This window comes from Microtus oregoni, unplaced genomic scaffold (genome assembly GCF_018167655.1).
Source record: "Microtus oregoni isolate MIOR12 unplaced genomic scaffold, Mior012 000062F_ref0000492, whole genome shotgun sequence".
NCBI classification, from domain to species: Eukaryota; Metazoa; Chordata; class Mammalia; order Rodentia; family Cricetidae; genus Microtus; species Microtus oregoni.
This window is the reverse complement of record NW_024543872.1, coordinates 7,430,794-7,453,168: the sequence shown is the minus strand read 5'-3', so window position 1 is coordinate 7,453,168 and position 22,375 is coordinate 7,430,794. Positions and strand designations below refer to the sequence as shown.

At 44.9% G+C, this 22,375-nt stretch overlaps 1 protein-coding gene and 1 pseudogene across 9 annotated transcripts in view; one reads left to right on the top strand and one right to left on the bottom strand.

Moving 5' to 3' along the window:
* LOC121439635 (dystrobrevin beta) overlaps positions 1–22,375 on the top strand; it is a 234,448-nt gene that overhangs the window by 64,483 nt on the left and 147,590 nt on the right. For all 9 annotated transcript variants that reach the window (XM_041640172.1, XM_041640169.1, XM_041640167.1 and 6 more), the window contains 2 exons: positions 3,020–3,125; positions 3,748–3,914. In XM_041640172.1, the coding sequence (XP_041496106.1) occupies positions 3,020–3,125; positions 3,748–3,914 (273 nt within the window). The remainder of the gene's footprint in view (positions 1–3,019; positions 3,126–3,747; positions 3,915–22,375) is intronic.
* LOC121439636 lies at positions 21,196–22,344 on the bottom strand (annotated as a pseudogene).

The following is a 22,375-nucleotide window of genomic DNA, read 5'->3' as shown; positions in this document are numbered from 1 at the left end:
TGGCTCTGTCATGTGTCGTCTGGAAAGTCCATAGTTCTCTCACGAGAGAACAAGACTGAAAGACAGTGATACTCTAAGGAGGATGGAGATGATTTTGCTCTGTGGACTCCCTGACAATAAATGCTTAAACACCTCTCAGGGGTGTCCTGGCCATGCTTTGAGAGCTACTTTCTGAGCCTTGAGAGGCAAAACCAACCTAGAACTATTTTGTTGTTGTTGTTGTTGTTGTTTTTGAGACAGGGTTTCTCTGTAGCTTTGGAACCTGTCCTGGAACTAGTTCTTATAGGCCAGTCTGGCCTCGAACTCACAGAGATCGGCCTGCCTCTGCCTCCTGAGTGCTGGGATTAAAGGCATGCACTACCACCGCCCGGCCCAACCTAGAACTATTAAGTGTACACCTCATCACAGGCCTGGTGTGAGGCAGAGCAGAGCGCCAGGACTGTACTCTTGAGAGTTTATTCCTCTGGCTTTTTGTGAACTTTTATGACCTGGGGAAGCGAATTGTGTGTATTTATGAGGGTCTGCTAGATATCAAAAATACATATTTGATATTGACAATTAAAAATATGGTAAATCAAAACTTTGGGGAAAATAGCATTACTATTATGAGTGAGTTTGTAAAAATGTGATAGTTAACAAATATATAACAATACAGAATTGTAAACATTAAATTTGCAATAGAGGATAAGATACATTTTAAGTTTTGTTAGCCCTACCTGGGATTCAGGGATTGAACTAAAGCTGCCAAGCCTGTATGGTAAGTAGCTTTGCTAGCTGAACACCTTTTGGTGACCGGGTCTTTCTATGAAGGCCAGGCTGGCCATGAACTGGGATTGCAAGTATGCATCCCAGTAACTACCACAGTTACCTGAAACATGCTTTGGGCTTAATTTTGGTTGTTGTTGTTTTTCCCACGTCTATTGTAGAAGTGTTTCTGTATCTGGCCCCTCAGCCATATTGGGTCCTTTTCACTTTTCAATGTTGTCTCTTTATTCCTCCCAGATCTACCTGGGTCTCAGAGACAGCAGAAACTTGTGTGTCTTAGAGAGAGTGTGCACTGGATAACATTTTTGTGGGGTTTCTGAGCACACTTCTCTTTTTACTGGCCAGCAGTGTGCAGTGGGGTGGAGAGGCTGTGGGAATGACGCCCCTTGCTCATTTCTGCTTCTTCACGCCCCACCTTGATGCCCTAGGCCTGTCTTCCCTTCAGTGCGAGCCACTTTTTCTTTCCCACTTGGCCTCAACTTTGCCTTCCTTTTCTATTTATCTTCTAGTTTCTTCTTCAGAGATATATGTCCTCAGTCAGAGTGACTTCCAGTTAATGTATTCTGGAGTCAAGATATTCATAGTTGCCAAAAGGCCCAGGAGTGAAATGTGTGCTTTTGTATTTGGTGTGACAGGAGTGGAGTCCTGTGGGCAGATGCCACAGTGGACGATCCTGGCCTCTTCTGTCTTAAGCTCCCTGGGGTCACCACTTCTTGCTTGGGAGAAAGTAGGATGAAATTGTGTCTTTTTTTTTTTTTTTTTTTTTTTTGCTTTGCCCTACCTACTCCTGTACCCCGTCTTCATGTGCAGTTTCTTTTTTTTTTAATTCTGGTGCTGAAGATCACACTCAGGACCTTACACATTTAGACAGGTGCTGTATCGCCTAGCTATACTTCCAGTCTCTATCATCTTCACATTGCTGGAGCAGGGCTCAGAAAATCTCCTTCAGGGTCGTATAGCTTCTGTGTGCTGCTCTCTGTTTTTTTCTTTTTAAAAAATTGTGTGTGTATGTCTGTGTGTGCGTGTGTGTGCGCACGTGCAGGAATGCTTGCCCATGCCATGGCGTTCATAGAGGTCGGAGTACAGCTCTGGTTCTCTCCTTTCACTTCACATGAGTTCTGGTATCAAACTCAGGTCTCCGAGCTTGCTGGAGGAGCGCCTTCCCTGAAGAGCCATCTCACTAACCCTTGCTTTATTTGAGACTGGGTCTCGTCTTAGGGATCAGGCTGACGTGGAACTTGTGATCCTCCTGCCTCAGACTTCCAGCTGCTGGAATTATAGGTGTTGTCACCCCTCCTGGATTTCTGCTGTCCCTCCGAGTGCTGTTTGATGTGACCCTACAAGTGTCTGTTATCACAGCAGGCTTCCTGTTACGTTGCATGACACTGCGTCCAGTCCCTTTTCCTCTCCCTTTAGAACTGGATGGGTATTTTTGTGGCTTAGAAGAAATAAAAAGAAAATTTATTAATTGGAAATATTGCTTCAAATTTTTTCTGTCTGTATCATATAACTGTACTTTTATCTTGTCTTCAGACTGTTTTCTGGTTGTCTGTGTGGAGCATAATGCTATCAATGGTCCACATGGTGGCAGCTATCTGTTGAAAGAGAAAAATGCAGCCTAGTGGGAGAAGGAGTGCAGATTTATGTATCTTACCTTGCTTTGTTATTTATTCCAACGGTTACTTGTTATTTATTTTATTTTTATTATTTTATGTGTATGGGTGTTTTGCCTGTATGTATGTGAAGCCATCTGTCCAGCTACCCAGCAGTTATTTATTAAATGCCAACTGTGTACCAGACACTGCTGAGAATGCTGAAAATATGGCTCCTAACCAGGCATCCTTAGTTTCTGTTGCTGTAGATGTTTTATTAGCAGGAATATGATGTCTGTCTCCTTCACAGGACAACAGGACTGGTGATTGGAAGAACACTGGGCTCTGGCTGTCTCTGACTTGGGTTGGACGTGACCAGCCATTTAAATGCTTTGTTCCTTTTTCTTACTCTCAGTGGAGGAGGTCAAGACACCTAACAGCTACTTTTAGAGGCGGAATCATGCCTGTAGAGATGCATTTTCAATAGAAGTAGTGTGCATATATTAAAATGTGTGTAATTGTGAGTGTGATAATGTAAAATATTTTGCTGTAAAATCTTAGATGCAGTTTATTCCTACTTGGGTGGGAGAATCTTAAATTAATCTAGAGGTTTAAAGACACTTGCAAGATATAAAGTATCTTTGTTTTTTTTCTCTTCACAGAAGAAGATAATGCTGAATATGTTTTTAGACACCATGATGGCCGATCCTCCTCCCCAGTGCCTTGTCTGGCTACCTCTCATGCACAGGCTTGCCCATGTTGAGAATGGTGAGCATGGCTTGATCCTTTGTCCCTTAGGTCGCAGGGAGGAGGAAGCAGTTTGCGGTATTCTGAGCTATTATTGTGAAAAATTGAAATTGACGTTTGTTGGCACGTCATCCTTTGAACTTGTGGCTTTTGTTTTCGGGAGGAGAGTATTTATTTCATAACAAAAGCAGGAGTCTTGTCACTTACATAGGATTCTGAGGAATAAGAAAACCTGATTGGTATGGGCACATTTTTTTTTCACCCTGAGATTGCTTGTGTTTACCCAATGTGGTCAGGAATTTCTTTTTTTCACCCCTTTTGGTTTATCAGAATCGTAGCTTTAGAAAGTTGGAAAGTCTGCAGTATTGGCCACCAAAACTCTAGTCAAATTTGGGTCATTAAAACATTGCTAAGATAAAATTTAATTCTGGACCTTTTTCCCCTTTATTTTTACTTATTTATTTCTTGTTTGTTTGTGTGTAGTATTTGTGTGTACATTTAGCATGTGGAGGACATTGGGTGTCTTTCATTATCTTTTGAGACATACTTTCAGTGAAACCAGAACTTACCAACTGGCCAGATTTTGTTTTCCTCGATGTTGACATTATTTTGTCCCCTGTTCCCTCTTCTTCCTGGTCACCAGTTTTCCATCCTGTGGAGTGCTCCTACTGTCACTGCGAGAGCATGATGGGCTTCCGGTACCGATGCCAGCAGTGCCACAATTATCAGCTCTGCCAGAACTGCTTTTGGCGAGGCCATGCCAGTGGCACTCACAGCAACCAGCACCAGATGAAGGAGCATTCCTCTTGGGTAACTAACTGCTTGTCTCTGATTGTGTACTCTCAACTATTTACCTGGTTTGTATGTAACAGTAAGAGTACTTGGTCTAGTGGCCTGCATGTGTCCTGCCCAATACGGATGTGGTGTCGGGAAATCTTCATGTCCGCATGGCTGCTGGGGTTGCAGTTGCATTGCTGTTCCTCCCTGGACTTTAAAAGCAGACTGAGGTACAGGTGTTAGCTGCATTTAAGATGGCCCTTTGCAAAGTAAAAAAGTAAATTTCTTCTGATCTGAAAAATTACACCAAGGGGATCTTCCTAGAGATTATTCCCTTGAGCCTTCAGTTGGGTTTAAAGCCCTTCTTTGAGCAGTTTCCCTCGCAGGCTGATGTGTTTATATGCTGCAGAAAAAGTGGCATGTAGCCCCGGAGTCACGTATGTTTATCCTTTAGATTGGGGAGAGACTGTGTTTTATAACCATTGCCACATTGCTCTTCTTACCTTCCAAAGTAGCTTTTAAATAGTACTTGGGTGATGGCCAAGCACGGTGGTGCACACCTTTATCCCCAGTACTGAGGGGGCAAAGCAGAAACATCTCTGAGTTGCAGCCTGGTCTGCATAGTGAGATCCTGTCTTGAAACAAAGCAAATAAAACAAGCAAAAACCAACATTTGAGTTGAGATTGACATCTGCTCTTTCTGGTGTGTTTGTAAATCATGCAATATGATCTTATTAAGTATTTTTCTTCACATCTTTTGATTTATTTCTAATTTTGTTGTTCACTTGTTTAACTAACTTGTAGAAGAGTACACAGAGCCAGACGTATGGCTCCAGACCTGGGGTCTTACCCTGGTACCTACTGGACTACAGATATTAAAAGACCTTAATAACTGGGTTTCCTCACCCCTTTATTTTTCCTAGAATTCAACCAAGGAAAAATAAATAAACCAACAGAAGGGAAAGAAAAATACCAAGTGTCCGCCCCTGTGCACACTTGACTGTATTGCCAGAACATGTGATGCTGTGTTAGGAACACGGTCGTATCTGTCTCAGTCAGAGCTAACTACAAAACCTTGTTCACTGTCCACTTGTGCATTCCAGCGCTGTGTTTTGGTTTAAGGTCATTTAAAAAAATTTTTTAAAATGAAAACCCCTCCAGTAATTTTAAAAAATAATATTTTATGGTTTATTTAACTTTATTTTATGTGCATTGGTGTGAAGGGGTCAGATCCCCTGGAACTGAATCTTCATACTATTGTGAGCTGCCATGTGGGTGCTGGGAATTGAACCTGGGTCCTCCGGAAGAGCAGTCAGTGCTCTTAACTGCTAGTAGCTGGGAAGGGAACTATTGTTTTAAATAAAGTTTTCATTCCATAGTACTTAGTACTAGGAGTGCATAACTAGTAAAACCTTAAAAGTGTGTGGTGTTCATGCCTTTAATCCTAGCACTCAGAAAGCAGAGGCAGGTGTATCTCTGTGAGTTTGAGGCCAGCCTGGTCTACAGAGTGGGTTCCAGGATAGCCAGAGCTACACAGAAAAACCCTGTCTCGAAAAAATAAAACAAAACAAAATAAAAAAAAAAAGGGTGTGGTGTTGGCTTGAGACACCAATGAACGGATAAGTCAAGTGATGGAGTAGAAAGAAATCATGTGACATAACTGTAACCAAATTGGTAAATTTGTCATTAGGGGTACTTGAAAGTAGCTTCATACCAACTAAACCCAGCGTTGGAAAGGGTCACAGTGTGACTCTGTTGACAGTATAAGGTATTGCAGGAAAGAGATGGCTTCGGAAAGGATTGACTGGTTTGTAAGTAAAGAGTAAGAGAAAATCGAGAAAGCCCTGACAACCGGGGTGGTGTAAGGAGAAAGAGGCTGTCTTAGATGGTGTCGAGTAAGAGATGAGTGTATTTATAAAGCCTAGTAGACTTACGCCGTTGAAAAGACAAAGGGCCATCTGTAGAGCTTCTGAGTGAAGGGTTGAGGCCCATGGAATCTACATGAGGACCGTTCTCACAGTGCCCCACGAGATTCTGTTGTGCAGACAAGTCAGGACCTTGTTTCATGTGGCTCCTCGGTGGCTCCTGTTAGTTGAAAGTGAGAACCGTGAAAAATACGTCAGCCCAGGAAAGAACTAGTTCCTGGCCGCAGAACTAATGGGGAACAAGTAGATCAAAGGACCACTGTGTTTCTAGGGAGTCATGTTGGCAACGAATCCATGAGCCTGAACTGAAAAGACCTTTTATTATTTGAGCTAGACAATCACTTTAGACAACCCAGAACTTGTTCTGATGCCAGTAAGGGGCAGGGATAGGTGGTGTGTTATAAAGGTTGTTTATCTTCAGAAGAGGATGTGCCGTAGCACACTTGCCCACAGGGATATTGGGGGAAAGAAGAGACTCACAGCCAGGTGTGGTAGTGCGAAGCTCTAATCCCAGCACTGGGGTAGTAGAATAGTAAATTTGAGGCCAGTCTGGTCTGCATGATACCTTGTCAAAACAAAGAAACCAAAACTGGAGGGAAAGACAAAGACCAAGCACAAAGTTCCTGTTTTTGTCCCCCAGTGTATCTTGGGAGTCGGGGAAGGTGCAGGTAACCTTTCAGGTCATAGATAGCATCACTAGGAGTTGCATATGGTCCTGAGGAAGACAGTGCCATACACACAGTCTTAGATGCACTGACTAAATGGATGGCGGATCTTCCATCCTGTGTCTGCTGTGGGAGGAGTTGACTGTGTTGGGATACATGATGAGCAAAGTGGTCACAAAACCATGTTTTCCTTTCTGCCAAGGTGTGTAACTCATGTAGCTCATCCTCCTGCAGTCAGGTCCATGTGGCCAGTCTCCAGTGGGTATTACATCTTAGGCAAGGCCACCTCCTCCATCTTCATTGTCTTTATCCTCTCCTGCTGATACCCATTGACCTAACAGAAATATCTCCAAAGGAACTAGGTGAGGCAAGAGCCTTTAATGGAAGGCAGCTGGGTACCTGAATGGATGGAGCCCCTCTGCTGGTCTGCCTAGGACTCAGACATGAACAAGAAATGAAGATGCTAAATCAAGAGGATGGGGTTGAGGAGATTAGAGACTGAGTACAGAGATCCCAGGGGCCTTGCTCGGGAAAGGAGGAGTGATGACTGCGGGGGAGGGGGAAGGAGCAGCATAGGAGCCTGTGAGCTGAGTAACATGAGCCATGGAAGAACTGCAGAAGAGGTCAGGACATGAACCAGGCTCTGGTTGCCAGTCAGGACTTCTGAGTGAAATGAGGAGTCTTGGTAGAACTTGGGGGTAGCATAACACGATTTCATCCATGCCTTAAAATGATCAGTCTGGATGCTGGGTAAAAAAATAAAGATGTAGATAAATGAGAAGCGTAGACTATTTGTGGAAGATTGTTGTGCTAATCTTATAATCTTATGTTATACTTCCCTCGTTGCTGTGGCAAAATATATAGCAGAGCAACTTATGGGAACAAGGATTTATTTCATCTCGTGGTTCAGGGAATCTAGTCCATCATGGCAGGGGAAGTATAGTAGCAGGAAACTCCTTGCCTCTATCTGACAGACCAGGAAACAGAAAAAGGGATGCTTATAGTTGGTAGTCAACTTTCTCCTTTTCCTCTTGTTTTTATTTTGTGAAATAGTGCTGCCCAAATTCAGTGTGTGTGTGTTGCAGGAGTTTGAACCCAGGACCTCGTATGCCAGGCAAGCATTTCACTAGCCAAGAGCTGACAAGAGGGACTGAATTAGGAATAGTTATGAACCAGCATAATGGACTGTATGAAACCAAGGAGAGGAGTTGAGAAACACTGCCTGTCCTGAGCCACTCGCATGGTGGAATTGATATTGGCCAAAGAAGGGGAAAACTGTAGGTGGTACATGCCTAGCTCTTAGAGTCAAATGTTCAGTTCTGTTTTTTAAGGCAGGGTCTCTTTCTGTTGTCCCCAGGCATGGCTAGAACTCAGGAATCCACCCTCTACCTTCAGCCATGTCGTATTAAAATAGCTGTTTGTTTGGTGTGGTTGAATAGGCCACTGGACACAAATCTAGAGTGTAAGAGCAAGTCTGAGATAGATTTATACTTAATGCCTATATTTATTTATTTATTTGTATTTCTTTTTTTATTGATATTTATTGAGCTCTACGTTTTTATCTGCTCCCCTCCCTGCCTCTTCCCTCCCCCCTTTAATCCTCCCCCAAAGTCCCCATGTTCCCAATTTACTCAGGAGATCTTGTCTTTTTTTTTTTTTTTTTTTTGATTTTTTGAGACAGGGTTTCTCAGTAGCTTTTGGTTCCTGTCCTGGAACTAGCTCTTGTAGACCAGGCTGACCTCGAACTCCCAGAGATCCGCCTGCCTCTGCCTCCCGAGTGCTGGGATTAAAGGCGTGCGCCACCACCGCCCGGCGAGATCTTGTCTTTTTATACTTTCTACTTCCCATATAGATTATATCTATGTAAGTCTCTCTTAGTGTTCACATTGTTGTCTAAGTTCTCTGGGATTGTGGTTTGTAGGCTGGCTTTCTTTGCTTTGTGTTTAAAAACCACCTATGAGTAAGTACATGAGATAATTGCCTTTCTGTGTCTGGGTTACCTCACTCAAAATAATGTTTTATAGCTCCATCCATTTTCCTGCAACATTCAAGCTGTTGTTATTTTTTTCTGCTGTGTAGTACTCCATTGTGTAAATGTATCACTTTTTTTTTTAGCCATTCTTCGATTGAGGGGCATTTAGGTTGTTTCCAGATCCTCCTGTCTGTTCTTATGCCAGTACCAGGCTGATTTCAGTACTGTAGCTCTGTAGTTGAGTTTGAAGTCAGGGATTCTGATGCCTCCAGAAGTTCTTTTATTTCCCAGGATTGTTTTGGCTATCCTGGGTTTTTTGCTTTTTCAAATGAAGTTGAGTACCATTCTTTCGAGGTCTTTGAAGAATTTTGCTGGGATTTTGATGGGCATTGCATTGAATCTGTAGATTGCTTTTGATAAGATTGCCATTTTTACTATATTAATTCTGCCTACCCAAGAGCATGGGAGGTCTTTCCACTTTCTGGTGTCTTCTTCAATTTCTTTCTTCAAAGATTTAAAGTTCTTGTCATACAAGTCTTCCACTTGTTTGGTTAGAGTTACTCCGAGATATTTTATGCTATCTGTGGCTATTGTGAAGGGTGTTGACTCTCTGATTTCTTCCCCAGCCCTTTTATCATCTCTGTACAGGAGGGCTACTGATTTTTTTTTAAGTTAATTTTGTATCTTGCTACATTGCTGAAAGTTTTTATGAGTTGTAGAAGTTCCTTGGTAGAATTTTTGGGATTACTTATGTAAATTATCATATCATCAGCAAACAGTGAGAGTTTGACTTCTTCTTTTCCAATTTGTATCCCCTTGATCTCCCTTTGGTGTCTTACTGCTCTAGCTAGGACCTCAAGAACTTTATTGAATAGATATGGAGAGAGTGGACAGCCTTGTCTTGTTCCTGATTTTAATGGAATCGCTGGGAGTTTCTCTCCATTTAGTTTGATGTTGGCTGTTGGCTTGCTCTTTATTGCCTTAATTATGTTTAGGTATGTTCCTTGTATCCCTACTCTCTCCAAGACCTTTATCATGAAGGGATCTAATGAGATGATCATGTGGTTTTTATTTTTCAGTTTGTTTATATGGTGGATTACATTGACAGATTTTCATATGTTGAACCATTCCTGCATCTGTGGGATAAAGCCAACTTGGTCATGGTGGATGATGGTTCTAATGTGTTCTTGGATTCGGTTTGTTAGTATTTTATTTAGTATTTTTGCATCAATGTTCATGAGTGAGGGTGGTCTGCAGTTCTCTCTCTTAGTAATGTCTTTCTGTGGTTTGGGTATCAGGGTAATTGTAGCCTCATAAAAAGAATTTGCATGCCTATATTTAAAGCTACAGTAACAGATCACATTAAGTGAGTGAGGGACCAACCCTGTGAAGTGTTTAGTAGTTGAGTGAGCAGACAGGACTGATGCTTTATTCGTTAATATTTGGATTATTTGGCACAGGGACAGTTTCTTTGGAAGGATGGGGACAAAAGCCTGATTAATGTGAATTCAAGAAGGAAAGACAGCTTCAAGTACTGTCTTTAATCCCAGCACTCTGGAGGCCGAGACAGATGGGTCTCTGTGAGTTCAAGGTCAGCCTGGTCTACAGAGTGAGTTCCAGGACAGTCAGAACTATGTGGTAAGACTTTGTCTTGAATAAAAAACAAAACAAAACAAAACAAAACAAAAAAACCCAACAACAACAACAAAAAGAAGGGAGGAAAGGCAAGAGAAGCAGAGATGGCAAATATAGACATTTTTTGAAGTAACTTTATTTCTAATAGTATCCCCGCCTCTTTGTAGGGTTACTGTGTAGCCTAGCCCTCCTGCTTTCCCTTCAAGCTGGCATTGAAGGCTTGTACTGTTTTGCCAGGCCCTAACTCTACTTCTGGAAACATTTCTTTTTGATACTAGTCCCACTCCATTCCCCCCTCCACACACACACACTCAGTTTCAGTCAAGAGTTAGGCTGATGGCAGGCTGTAGGAGTGAGACTGATGGCGGGCTGTAGGAGACTGGTGGCGGGCTGTAGGAGTGAGACTGGTGGTGGGCTGTAGGAGTGAGACTGATGGCGGGCTGTAGGAGTGAGACTGATGGCGGGCTGTAGGAGTGAGACTGATGGCGGGCTGTAGGAGACTGGTGGCGGGCTGTAGGAGACTGGTGGCGGGCTGTAGGAGTTAGACTGATGGCGGGCTGTAGGAGTGAGACTGATGGTGGGCTGTAGGAGTGAGACTGATGGCGGGCTGTAGGAGTGAGACTGATGGCGGGCTGTAGGAGACTGGTGGCGGGCTGTAGGAGACTGGTGGCGGGCTGTAGGAGTGAGACTGATGGCGGGCTGTAGGAGACTGGTGGCGGGCTGTAGGAGACTGGTGGCGGGCTGTAGGAGTGAGACTGATGGCAGGCTGTAGGAGACTGATGGCGGGCTGTAGGAGTTAGACTGATGGCGGGCTGTAGGAGTGAGACTGATGGCGGGCTGTAGGAGTTAGACTGATGGCAGGCTGTAGGAGTGAGACTGATGGCGGGCTGTAGGAGTGAGACTGATGGCGGGCTGTAGGAGTGAGACTGATGGCGGGCTGTAGGAGTGAGACTGATGGCGGGCTGTAGGAGACTGGTGGCGGGCTGTAGGAGACTGGTGGCGGGCTGTAGGAGTGAGACTGATGGCGGGCTGTAGGAGACTGATGGCGGGCTGTAGGAGACTGGTGGCGGGCTGTAGGAGTGAGACTGATGGCGGGCTGTAGGAGTGAGACTGATGGCGGGCTGTAGGAGTTAGACTGATGGCTGGCTGTAGGAGACTGGTGGCGGGCTGTAGGAGACTGATGGCGGGCTGTAGGAGTGAGACTGATGGCGGGCTGTAGGAGTGAGACTGATGGCGGGCTGTAGGAGACTGGTGGCGGGCTGTAGGAGACTGGTGGCGGGCTGTAGGAGTTAGACTGATGGTGGGCTGTAGGAGACTGATGGCGGCCTGTAGGAGTGAGACTGATGGCGGGCTGTAGGAGACTGGTGGCGGGCTGTAGGAGTTAGACTGATGGCGGGCTGTAGGAGTGAGACTGATGGCGGGCTGTAGGAGAGAAAAATTCTGATGGACAGGATTTAGTGAACTTAGATGTAGCCTCTGAGTTGAACACCTCCCTCTATATACACACACCTCCCAGCCTCTCTAGCTTTCTAGATCTTGAATGCTGATGCCTGGGAAGCTGTGGAATCTACAGACCCCCAGAAGAAAGGACTAGGAACAGGCTAAGGTGGGCACATTCATTTCTCTCTCCAGCAGACTGACCAGTCTGTTAAAACGAGTGAGGGGCAGAGGCCTCTCCACCCGGAAGCAAAGAGTAGAGATGTAACTCTCAGGGTTTATATCCAGCTCACGAGGGCATAGGTCGTTTTCTCTGAAATACTTGGTTCACATCTGTGTAACTTTGCCATTGGAGCTGCAGTGCTGTAAGATTTGGCCGTACTCTGTTGCATAAAAACTACCCCCCAAAATCAGTGATATAAAACACCGCAGCCGTCCGGTTATACTCATGGCTTTGTGTCAGGTGTTTATGGGCAGGATATAGGGATTGACTGTCTCTACTTGATGCTTTCTGGGCCCTTTCTTGGAGTGACTGGAAAATTGGGGTGTATGGGTGCATGTGGTGTGAAGGACTGAGTGGAGGTGCCACTCTCTTGCTCATTGCCACTTGGGATGTCAGGAAGACCCATCACAGCTAGAACGGCGGCTAGAATCCAGCACTGAGTGTTCTGTTCATGTGCCCCTTGTGCTTGACACTCATGTTTAGGAGACTTTGTCTGTGGCGCAGGCATCTGGAGAGCAACTAGTACAAGTGCTCTGGGCAGAGTTGGAAGGAGCAGCAGCACTTCCACCACGTCCTCTGAGCTGGCAGTGGGGTCACTGAGGCCAGCCCAGGACCAGATAGGGGACTGGACGGGTGGACTTGCAGGGAGACCCTGTGAAAGGAGAGAGCCCGTTGCCGGTATCTCTGGCCAGTTTTTGTTTGGAACATTCCCATACAAGCAGGGCTTCCCTGGTCGTGGTTAATGTTCATGTTTATAATGTTAAATTTTACCCTCTCAGAGTCCTTTACAGCAGTGCAGGGGCAGAAGCAAGCAGATCTCTAGACTGCATAGTGAGCTCCAGGCCAGCCAAGGCTGTGTGGTGAGGTGTGGAAGCAGCCATGTTCTCATCTCTGCCTTCCCTTCCGGCCTCTGCCTACCTAGCTTTCACTTTACCAGGGTCAGTCTGACGGATTCCCACTTAGTTATTCCACACGGTGAGGGGGTTGGGGAAGTATGGGATTATTTATGCAAATATTCTTGGATCCAGTCGTAGTTCTTAGTAGAATGTCTTTAGTTATGTAACTGGGGGGGGGGAGTGACCTGAAAAGTTCACCTTTCTAGCCAGCAGGTGGCAGACTCCACCTCTGAACAATCTTATCCTCTTCAGAAATCTATGAGGAAGTAGTCTGTGTTTAACAGTATGTTAAACAAATACTGCTGCTTTAAAAATATTGTTGATCATCTCATATGTAATTTTTGTAGCATTGATAATACATAATTAAGCTATTTATTATGAGGAGCCAGATTTATCAGAAGCAATTCTTAATTTTCTCTCCTCTTCTCCCTCCCTCCCTCCGTCTCTGTCTCTGTCTCTCTGTCTCTCTCTGTCTCTCTCTCTCTCTCTCTCACTCTTATTCTTTCTCTCTCTCTCTTTCATCTCACTATGCAGCCCTGGATATTCTGGAACTCATTGTGTACACCTGGCTGTCCTGGAAATCATAGCGATCTGCCTACCTCTGCCACTACTAGCATCTGTATCCTTGCACCTCTTACATTCTGAATTTGGTAATCTATTCTGGGAGAAAAAAAATGTGTGCTTATTGGCCATACTTTTTCCAGTTTCAAATGGATACATGTCATCATTTAATTACTATTTTACACATAGCACAAATCTAAATAGGAGGGAAAATTTATATCTATCTGTCTGTCTGTCTGTTTTATCTAACTATTGAGACAGGGTTTTGCTGTTTGCCCTGGCTGTCCTGGAACTCACTATGTAAACCAGGATGGCCTCAAACTCACAGAGATCCCCCTAACTCTATTGGGATTGAAGGTGTGTGCCAGCCAGCACAGCCTGGAGGACTTGGAGATGTGTGTAAATTTTATTTTATGCGCATGAGTGCTGTACTTGCATATACTCACGTGCATTACATGCCAGGTATCTGCGGAGATCGGAAGAGGGGCTCAGATTCCCTGCTGCTTCAGTTATAGATGATTGTGAGTCCAGGTCCTCTGCAAGAGCAACAGGTGTCCTTAACCTTTCCCCATCCCTGGGTATATATATATTTTTTTTAAGATTTATTTATTATGTATACAACATTCTGCCTTGATGTATGCAGGCACGCCGGAGGGCACCATATCTCAGTACAGATGGTTGTGAGCCACCACGTGGTTGCTGGGAATTGAACTCAGGACCTCTGGAAGAGCAGCCAGTGCTCTTAACCTCTGAGCCATCTCTCCAGCCCCCTGGGTATATTTTTTAAAGTGTAAAATAGCATCCCTGCAAGTAGGAAGTAGAACGTAGACTTGAAGAAATGTAGAAGAAAATCTAGAGTCCAGTTTTTTGGCACAGTGCCCAGGTATCCTCCAAAGCTACTGAGGCGGTGTCTGCCTTGGCTGCTGCATCTGTTGTTGGTGCAGTAAAGAAAGCTACCACCTCTGTGTCTTGCTTGATACCAGCATTGCTGCTGTGCTCTCCAGCCCAGCAGTTCTCCAGCTGATTGCAACACCACAGCACCCTGTAAGAGCCTCACGGCACCCTGTAAGAGCCTCGCGGCACCCTGTAAGAGCCTCGCAGCACCCTGTAAGAGCCTCACGGCACCATGTAAGAGCCTCACGGCACCCCGTAAGAGCCCCACTTACCGTGTATCCCCTGCTGCTTTGCTGGTTATTGTCTCCACCCCCTTGTGTATTTAGGTGACAGGTGGAATCATTGTTAAGGTGACCATGTGACTTATCCTATAAACTGGACTCAGCTGAGAGTGAAGGAAAGGGGTTCTATTATGCAGAAACCACAGACATCATCTAGAAGTACCTCCTGAAAGGGCCTGGGCTCACTGTTTTAGCATTCTCTGTCTGTATGACAGGCACTACAGATTTGGTCAGAAGCCTAGGCACGGTGTGGCCAGACCCTCATCTCCAGACCCCTCTGAGCTGACATACGGTGTCAACCAAGGCTGAAGTGTTGTCATGATCTGAGGGTTGTGGGGAATCTTTCCTGTTCACTGGTTGTTAGCAAAATGTATTCCTTCCCCTCAACTGAAGAATGGGTAAGGAAAATGTGGTCCCTTTACACAATGGAGCACTACACAGCAGAAAAAAAAATAACGACATCTTGAAGTTTGCAGGCAAATGGAGCTAGAAAACATCATATTGAGTGAGGTAACCCAGACCCAGAAAGACAATTATCATATGTACTCACTCATAAGTGGTTTAAACATAAAGCAAAGAAAATAAATCACAATCCCAGAGAACCTAGACAACAATGAGGACCCTAAGAGAGACATACATGGATCTAATCTACATGGGAAGTAGAAAACAACAAGATCTCCTGAGTCAATTGGAAGCATGGGGACCTTGGGAGAGGATTAAAGGGAAGGGGAGAAGCAGGGAAGGGAGCAGAGAAAAACATATAGCTCAATAAAATCAATAAAAAATATTTATTGAGAAAAAATGTATTTCTTTGCAGCTGTGGCTGAGCTTTGGCCCCTACTTTCCTGCTGGTAGCCACCTGCAGCCATTTGCCGTGCAGCTCACACAGCCCGTTGACAACAAGGGCATTCACTGCTTCCAAAGCCAACTGGAGCGCATCCTGCAATGTCCACTCCTACCACTGGGGTGGCGGTCCTTTTGCCATATAGTGTTACGTAATCTAAAGGAAGATGGGCAGTTCTCCGCATGGTCAGGGGAGTGGCTGTCTGAGAGCGAGTGTCATCGAGGGTTAATCTCTAATTCTACTCACACTGGTCACTCTCACTGTTTTATTCGTTGCGTTTCAATTTATCACCTCTGGAACAATATACCTGGAAATCTCTTAATTAAAAAAAAAAATCAAGGCACTGCTTAGAGGCACAGGCCAGTCTTGCTGCCCTCCTTTGTAGCTACGTTATTTCCCGACTTTGTGGTCATGCCCCTTTGCTCTGGGGGATTGGTTCCACATCCGCTCTTATCTCTCTGGTAATTTTACTGTCTGTGGAGTTAAGCCTGTTAAATCCCGGCTGTGCAGTCTCTTGACTTCTCCAGTTCTGATGATCTCCTCCACTGAGCCTCATACCTGCCCCACACTTATGCCGGACATTTCACCCCATCTGTCTGCTCGGCTCTCTCGATCACTGACTGAGCAGCTCTCTTTTGACAAGCTGTTATCACTCCTGATTCATTCCTCTGATCTCACTGAGGTCATCCTTTAATCTCCTTCCTGTTCCAAACCCATTTCCCTGTCTGTGTCTGGGTTTCTTGGTATTTTCGCCTCTCTCTTTATCCAGCTCAGGCATGGTTGCTATTCTTGTGTCATGAACTCCGTTGTAGGTGACTCTGTGTATGTCTGTACATGTATGTATCTTCCTGGGTATACGTGCTTGTGCATATAAAGGCCAGAGTCAGCCTTGAGCGTCATTCCTTGCTGTCCCCCGTGTTTTACGAAGCAGTCACTATCCTGAAACTTACTGATCAGGCCAGGCTGACTGGCAGCAGCCCCAGGCCTTGCCCTTCTTTGTCTTCCTAGTTCTGGGATTACATGTATGTACTGCGATGCTTAACCTTTTTTCTGGTTCTGGAGATAAAACTCGGGTCCTCATGTTTGCATGGCAGACACTTTACTGACTGAGCCATTTCTCCAATGCTAGTATGTGACTAATTAAAAAAAAAATCCATCTCTTGTGCCAACGAATGTCCTGGATAATTACCGCCGTCTCTAAGAGAGCCGTGTAATAAGGCAGATCAGTGTCACCACGCATTCGTCTTCACTCCAAGCTGGCTCTCCGCCTTGGAATGCTGTCACATCTCTCTGGCCATCTTGCCTTTTCCTTTCTGGGACGCCATCAGTTGAGGAAGTCTTCATTCTTTAAGTAGTGTCCCCTCCTTTCAGCACATCCTTTCTACTGCAGCGAGAAAAGCCTCGAGACAGGCTCTCCCTTCACTTCCTGCTTCCAGGTTTGCTCACTTGTTTAGATTCAACAGAGTCTTACTTGATACCTGTTACTTAGTTGACACCATTGTGGGTGCTGGGGTTTTCCTGGGATGAGCAGAAAGTCTGCACCTTCATGGGTTTGCAATGAAAATAAATGGAATGAAAACAAACAGCCAAAACCATAAGTCTAAAATAATAAAGAAGATATCGAGTGATGGTTCTCTGTAGAGCAGTAGAATGTGGTCCGACGGGAAGATGGATAGCTCTGTAAGATAGAGCAGTCAGCAAGCTACTGACATTGATTCAGGCTGCCAACCGTGCTAGGTTGACCTAGCATCGCTAGGCAAATGTTCAAACACTGAGCTATATCCTCACATGGAACAGAAGAATCTGAACAGGTTTAACAAGTAAAGCTATCAAGTTAGTAATCTTTACTCGTGGGAGGTTGAGGCAGAAGAATCAGGACTTCAGGGACAGCCTTAGGCACATGGCAAGTTCTAGACCAGCCCTGGGTTGCGGGAGACCCTAGTGCCAGGAGGGTAGTGGGGGACAGAGACAGAACACAGACATATCGAGACCAACACACCAGGCCTTAGTGGTTTTGTTGGTGAGTTCTATTAGACATTTAAGGAATTATTACCAGTGATTTACAATTTCCTAAATAGATGAGATCAGAATATTTTCAAACTCATTTTATCCAGTCAGAGTTTCCCTGATGCCAAAACAAAAGAATTAAAAACAAAAATAGACTAATGAATAGATGCAAAATACCTTAACAAATTATTAACAAATTGAATTGAACATAAAATCTTATATAGTATAACCAAGTGATAATTGCTACAGGATTGCAAAGTTGGCTCAACATGAAAAATTCAATAAAATCAATATGAGTTAATGTGAGAAAGATCACTTAATGAAATAAAGTACAAAAGTTGCACAAGTCTCTTAATAAATGTAAAGAAGGAATTTGGCAAAACTTAATGCCTTTTTGTGATTAAAGGCAGAATTTTGTGCTGGGGATATAGTTCAGGTGGTATAGTGCTTGCCCGCACGCAAGAATCCCTGTGTTCGGTCCCCAGCACCAACTAAGCATGGCAGCATGACTGTCATGTTGGCACTTAGGTGGCAGAGCAGGAGGATCAAGAGCATCCTTGATTATGTAACAAATTAAAGGCTAGTGTGTGCCATATGGTGAGCCCCTGTTCTCAAAAAGGAGGCGGGGAGGAACAAACCAGAAATGCTTGAGGAGAGTTGAAGGGAGCATCTTCAACCTAATAGAGAATGTCTGTCAACCACAGTGAGCATCGTGCATGATGGTGAAAGAATGGACTCTTTCTTCATAGGGTCAAGAATGAGACAAGGCTGTCCGCTCTTAGATTTATTCAACATTGTGCTTAAGGTCCCCCCCCCCCCCCAGCCTCCAGGGCAGTCACACAAGAAAAAGGAACCGAAAAGTGCAAAATCAGAATAAATTTAACCAAAGAAAAGGTAAGCTTTTACAATACATCACATAATATCATCAAAAGGAGACTAAAGGAATCAGAAAGGCGTGCTGGACTCATAGGTCGGGAGTGTGATACGTTCAAACAGCAGCACTGCTAAGTTAGTCCTCAGATTCACTGTCATCCTTTTGAAAATCTCAGCTGCTTGTGTGACTCCGTACGCCGATCATAACATTTATATGGAAACAGAATACCCCTTCCAAATTTCCAAGGCTGACGGACCAACACTTCCAGATTCCAAAACTTAATTCAAGCAACGGTAAAAAGACAATATAGCACTGGTGTGAAGATTTACATGAAGATTAGTGGGTTAGAACTAAGCTTCTGAAAGTGAACCGCTATGTCCACTCCCTATTTTCTCACAAGGATGAGAGAGCATCATTTGCTGTTTTCCAAGAGTAGTCATCTCAGAATAAGGTGCTAGGGCAAACAGATGTTCATTCACATGAAGAAGAAGGGGAGAGACCCTTCTTTTTGTAAGATGAGTTGTCTAAAGCAGTTAACAGAGAGTGCTAGGGAATGGCTCAGTGAGTAAGAATGCTTTCTATGCAAGCATGAGAAACTGAGTTCAGATCTTAGCATCCACATAAAAATAGTCACACATACATTTAAACCCCCACACTGGAGGGGAGTGAGGAGGCTAAGAGAAGATGATTGATAGAGCTTGCTGACTGCTAATGTACCTCCAAAACTTGTGAACTCTGAGTTCAGTGAGAGACCCTGTTGCTGTGGAATAATCCTCTTGTACACTTTAAAGATTTGTCACTCAAAATTGGCTTAATGAAACACTAATTGGCCAGTAGCCAGGCAGGAAGTATAGGTGGGACGACCAAACTAAGGATGATGGGAAGAAGGGTGGAGTCAGGAGTCACTTGCCAGATGCAGAGGAAGCAGGAGATGAATGTGCCGTGTTAATAAATGTATTGCCATGTGGCAGACCATAAATAAAGAATATGGGTTAACGTAATATGTAAGAGTTAGAGCCGGGCGGTGGTGGCGCACGCCTTTAATCCCAGCACTTGTGAGGCAGAGACAGGCGGATCTCTGTGAGTTCGAGACCAGCCTGGTCTACAAGAGCTAGTTCCAGGACAGGCTCCAAAACCACAGAGAAACCCTGTCTCGAAAAACCAAAAAAAAAAAAAAAAAAATGTAAGAGTTAGGTAGGAACAAGCCTGAGTTATCGGCCGAGCATTTATGATTCATATTCAAACCTCAGTATCAGTTATTTGGGACCGGGCGGTCAGGACAGGAATAAGATGTAGAAAGACAGAGGAGGATGCCAGTGTTTTCTGATCTCTACATATGCACACATGGGCATGTGCTTTGCATACTTTGCACACTGGCACACATCATATACACATAAATAGATCACATTTCTAAATGTAAGAGCAAAAGCATAGATACAAGTTCCTCATCTCTCTGAGTTAGACAACATAGAACACCAAAAGCACAATGAACAAAGGAAAGGTAGGTAAATTAGACTTAATCAAAATGAAAAACTTTGATACCTTAAAAGTTGCTGTTAAGAAAGTAAAAAGCATAAAACAAAACAACAACAAAAACAGAAAGTAAAAAACAGCCGGGCAGTGATGGTGCACACCTTTAATCCCAGCACTTGGGAGGCAGGGGCAGGTGGATCTCTGAATTTGATGCCAACATGGTCTACATAGTTCCAGGAAAACCAGGGCTACATATGAGATTCTGTCTCCAAACTAAGATCAAAAAATAGGTTCTACTACATGGAGAAGTATTTGAAAATTATACATTTGGCAAGGTCTTGTAACCAGTATTTATTTATTTATTTATTTATTTATTTTTTTGATGTTTACATTTTATTTACGTTGGTAGCACTAAAATACATTATGCCTTGTGGGTCACATTTCCACAGCACACATTAATACCAATTCACACTCCATGGTAACTGCCCACACCACCTCCCACTGAAACCAAGCAAACACAGCAAACACTTCACGGCCATCCCCTCAAACCTCAGGTGACTCTGCCCCAGGCTCCTAGCTACGGCAGTGCCTATAACTCACAAAACTCCCCCTTTCCACACTGCTAGACCCAAGTGCTGGCATCTCAAGCCCACCAACTTTTAATGACGCCCTCTCTTCCAAGAAGACAAAGTCCAAGCAACAGATCCTCATGGCCGAAAGGAAGGAACACATCCCCAAGAGGCACGTGTAGTCCAGAAATGAGACAGCATCGGAACCACCTGGTGCTCACAGTGCAAACGGCAGGTTAGACGGCAACATGGCACGGATTTGTGACAGGACGATGTGAAGGGGCAGTGTTTGCAATCTGAAGAACTGAGGTCAAGCTTCTGCTCGGTGGCTGATCTTTCTGCATGCACCTGTGTAGCTATGTAAAGAGCCAGTGGCACTGACCTACGAGAGCTAGAAATGGTATTGCTAGGCAACACCTGTTGACTGAAGGGCAACTATTTCTCCAAGAAGAAAAGATGAGATTTCCCAAAAACTAAACTACATTTGGTGTCGGTTTTTGACTACCTGGAGAAGATTAAGAGTTGACTGAACAATAAGTACAAGGAAAGACTGTATCTGAAGTGGCTAGTGATGGCCTACGTTGCCAGAGTACTGAATCAAGCACCCTAAAACCCATGGCTCAAGGCGCAGCTTACATTACCTGTTAAGTTTCGCTGTACTAAAAACTGCCCACTGTACCGCCGCCAGGAGACAGTCATGAACACATACCCAGCTCCCTACTGGGCCCTACTGGACTCCTACAGCTACAAACACCTCGGTGCACAGAGCAGGGCTCGGACTGCTGAAAAGAATGTGGCAGATCCTTACAACTCAAGAGGAAAATGCTACGGATTTAGTGCTGGGGAAAAGCAGAGTTACAAGGCTGAGGATGTGTCACAAGCTTACACTATGCGGGCCACCCGAAATTGTCACCTCCATCTCCAACACCCCTGATCCTACCGATCCGTGGGCACATGTCCATAATCCTGCTAAGCGATGCGGCACCGAAAGGATGCCGCTGCCGTGCATGTGCGCACCACACATGAGAGCGGCTGCAGCGGCTGCCGCCAAGTTCAGCCTAGTGGTTCCCTTTGGTCGACTTCTTCTTCGAGTCCTCTTTTTGCTTCTGCTTCTTCCTCTTGCCACCTTCCTTGAGCCCTGCTGAGGTCATGGGGGCATCCCAGTTGCCAGGAACCTGCTGCCTGTCCTGTTCTTCATCTTCCCAGTTGTTTTTAGACACAAGTTTGGCCGTCGGGGCAGGCCTGGGTGGCTTCTGTGTGCGGGTGCTGATAGAAGGGGCCGGAGTCGGGGCTGGAGCTGGGGCCGGGGGCCGGGCTGGGGAGAGGGCCCGGACTGTTGCTGGGGCCGGGCCAGGGGCCAGAGCTGGTATCTGCTGGCCTCTCCGATGGCATTCTTCTGCAAAGGCGTTCTCGTCGGCCACACCATTTATTGTCAAGGACTTTAACTGCCCGTCTTCTTCAACTATTACTCTTTCTTGACCATTCTCCACAATTCACTTTGTAGTGATTTTTTTGCCATTAACTATCTTGGTAGAAGTTGATACTGATTTGAAGTTGCCCATTCCGCTGCCACCAAATGATGCTGAAGAGAATGAAGTGAGACCCCCATGTCCTAGTGACCCGAACGAACTAAATCCTGTGTCAAAAGCAGGAAATCCACCTCCAAAAGAAGGAAATCCACTGAAGGCAGAGAAAAACGAGCCTGTACCTCGGCTTCTATTTCCTCGGGAAGCCCTTCGGCTCCCAAAAAAGTCATCAAATGGGTCTTCAAAGAAGTCAAATGAAAATGGGTCCCTTCCACCAAAAAATTCCCTGAAGACATCATCTGGATTCCGGAATGTGAAGCCAAACTCAAACGGACTGTCGAAATGACTTCCACCTCCTCCTCCACCATTTAATCCTTCTTTGCCGTATTTGTCATAGATGTCCCGCTTTTTTGCATCCGATAACACCTCATATGCCTCAGCTACTTGTTTGAATTTCCGCTCTGCTTCTTCTTTATTTTCAGGATTTTTGTCCGGATGCCATTTAAGTGCCTGTTTCCGATACGCCTTTTTAATGTCCTCAGGTGAGGCATGTCTCTGCACGCCCAGAACTTCATAGTAATCCACCATGTTTTAACAGATTGTTGGAACAAATCCGAGGACGCGGCGGCCGGCGAGGGGGGGGTAGTCGGGCGGCCGGTCTCCTCGCGGCTCTGGCACAGCTGCGCTGGCGGCGTCTCGTAACCAGTATTTA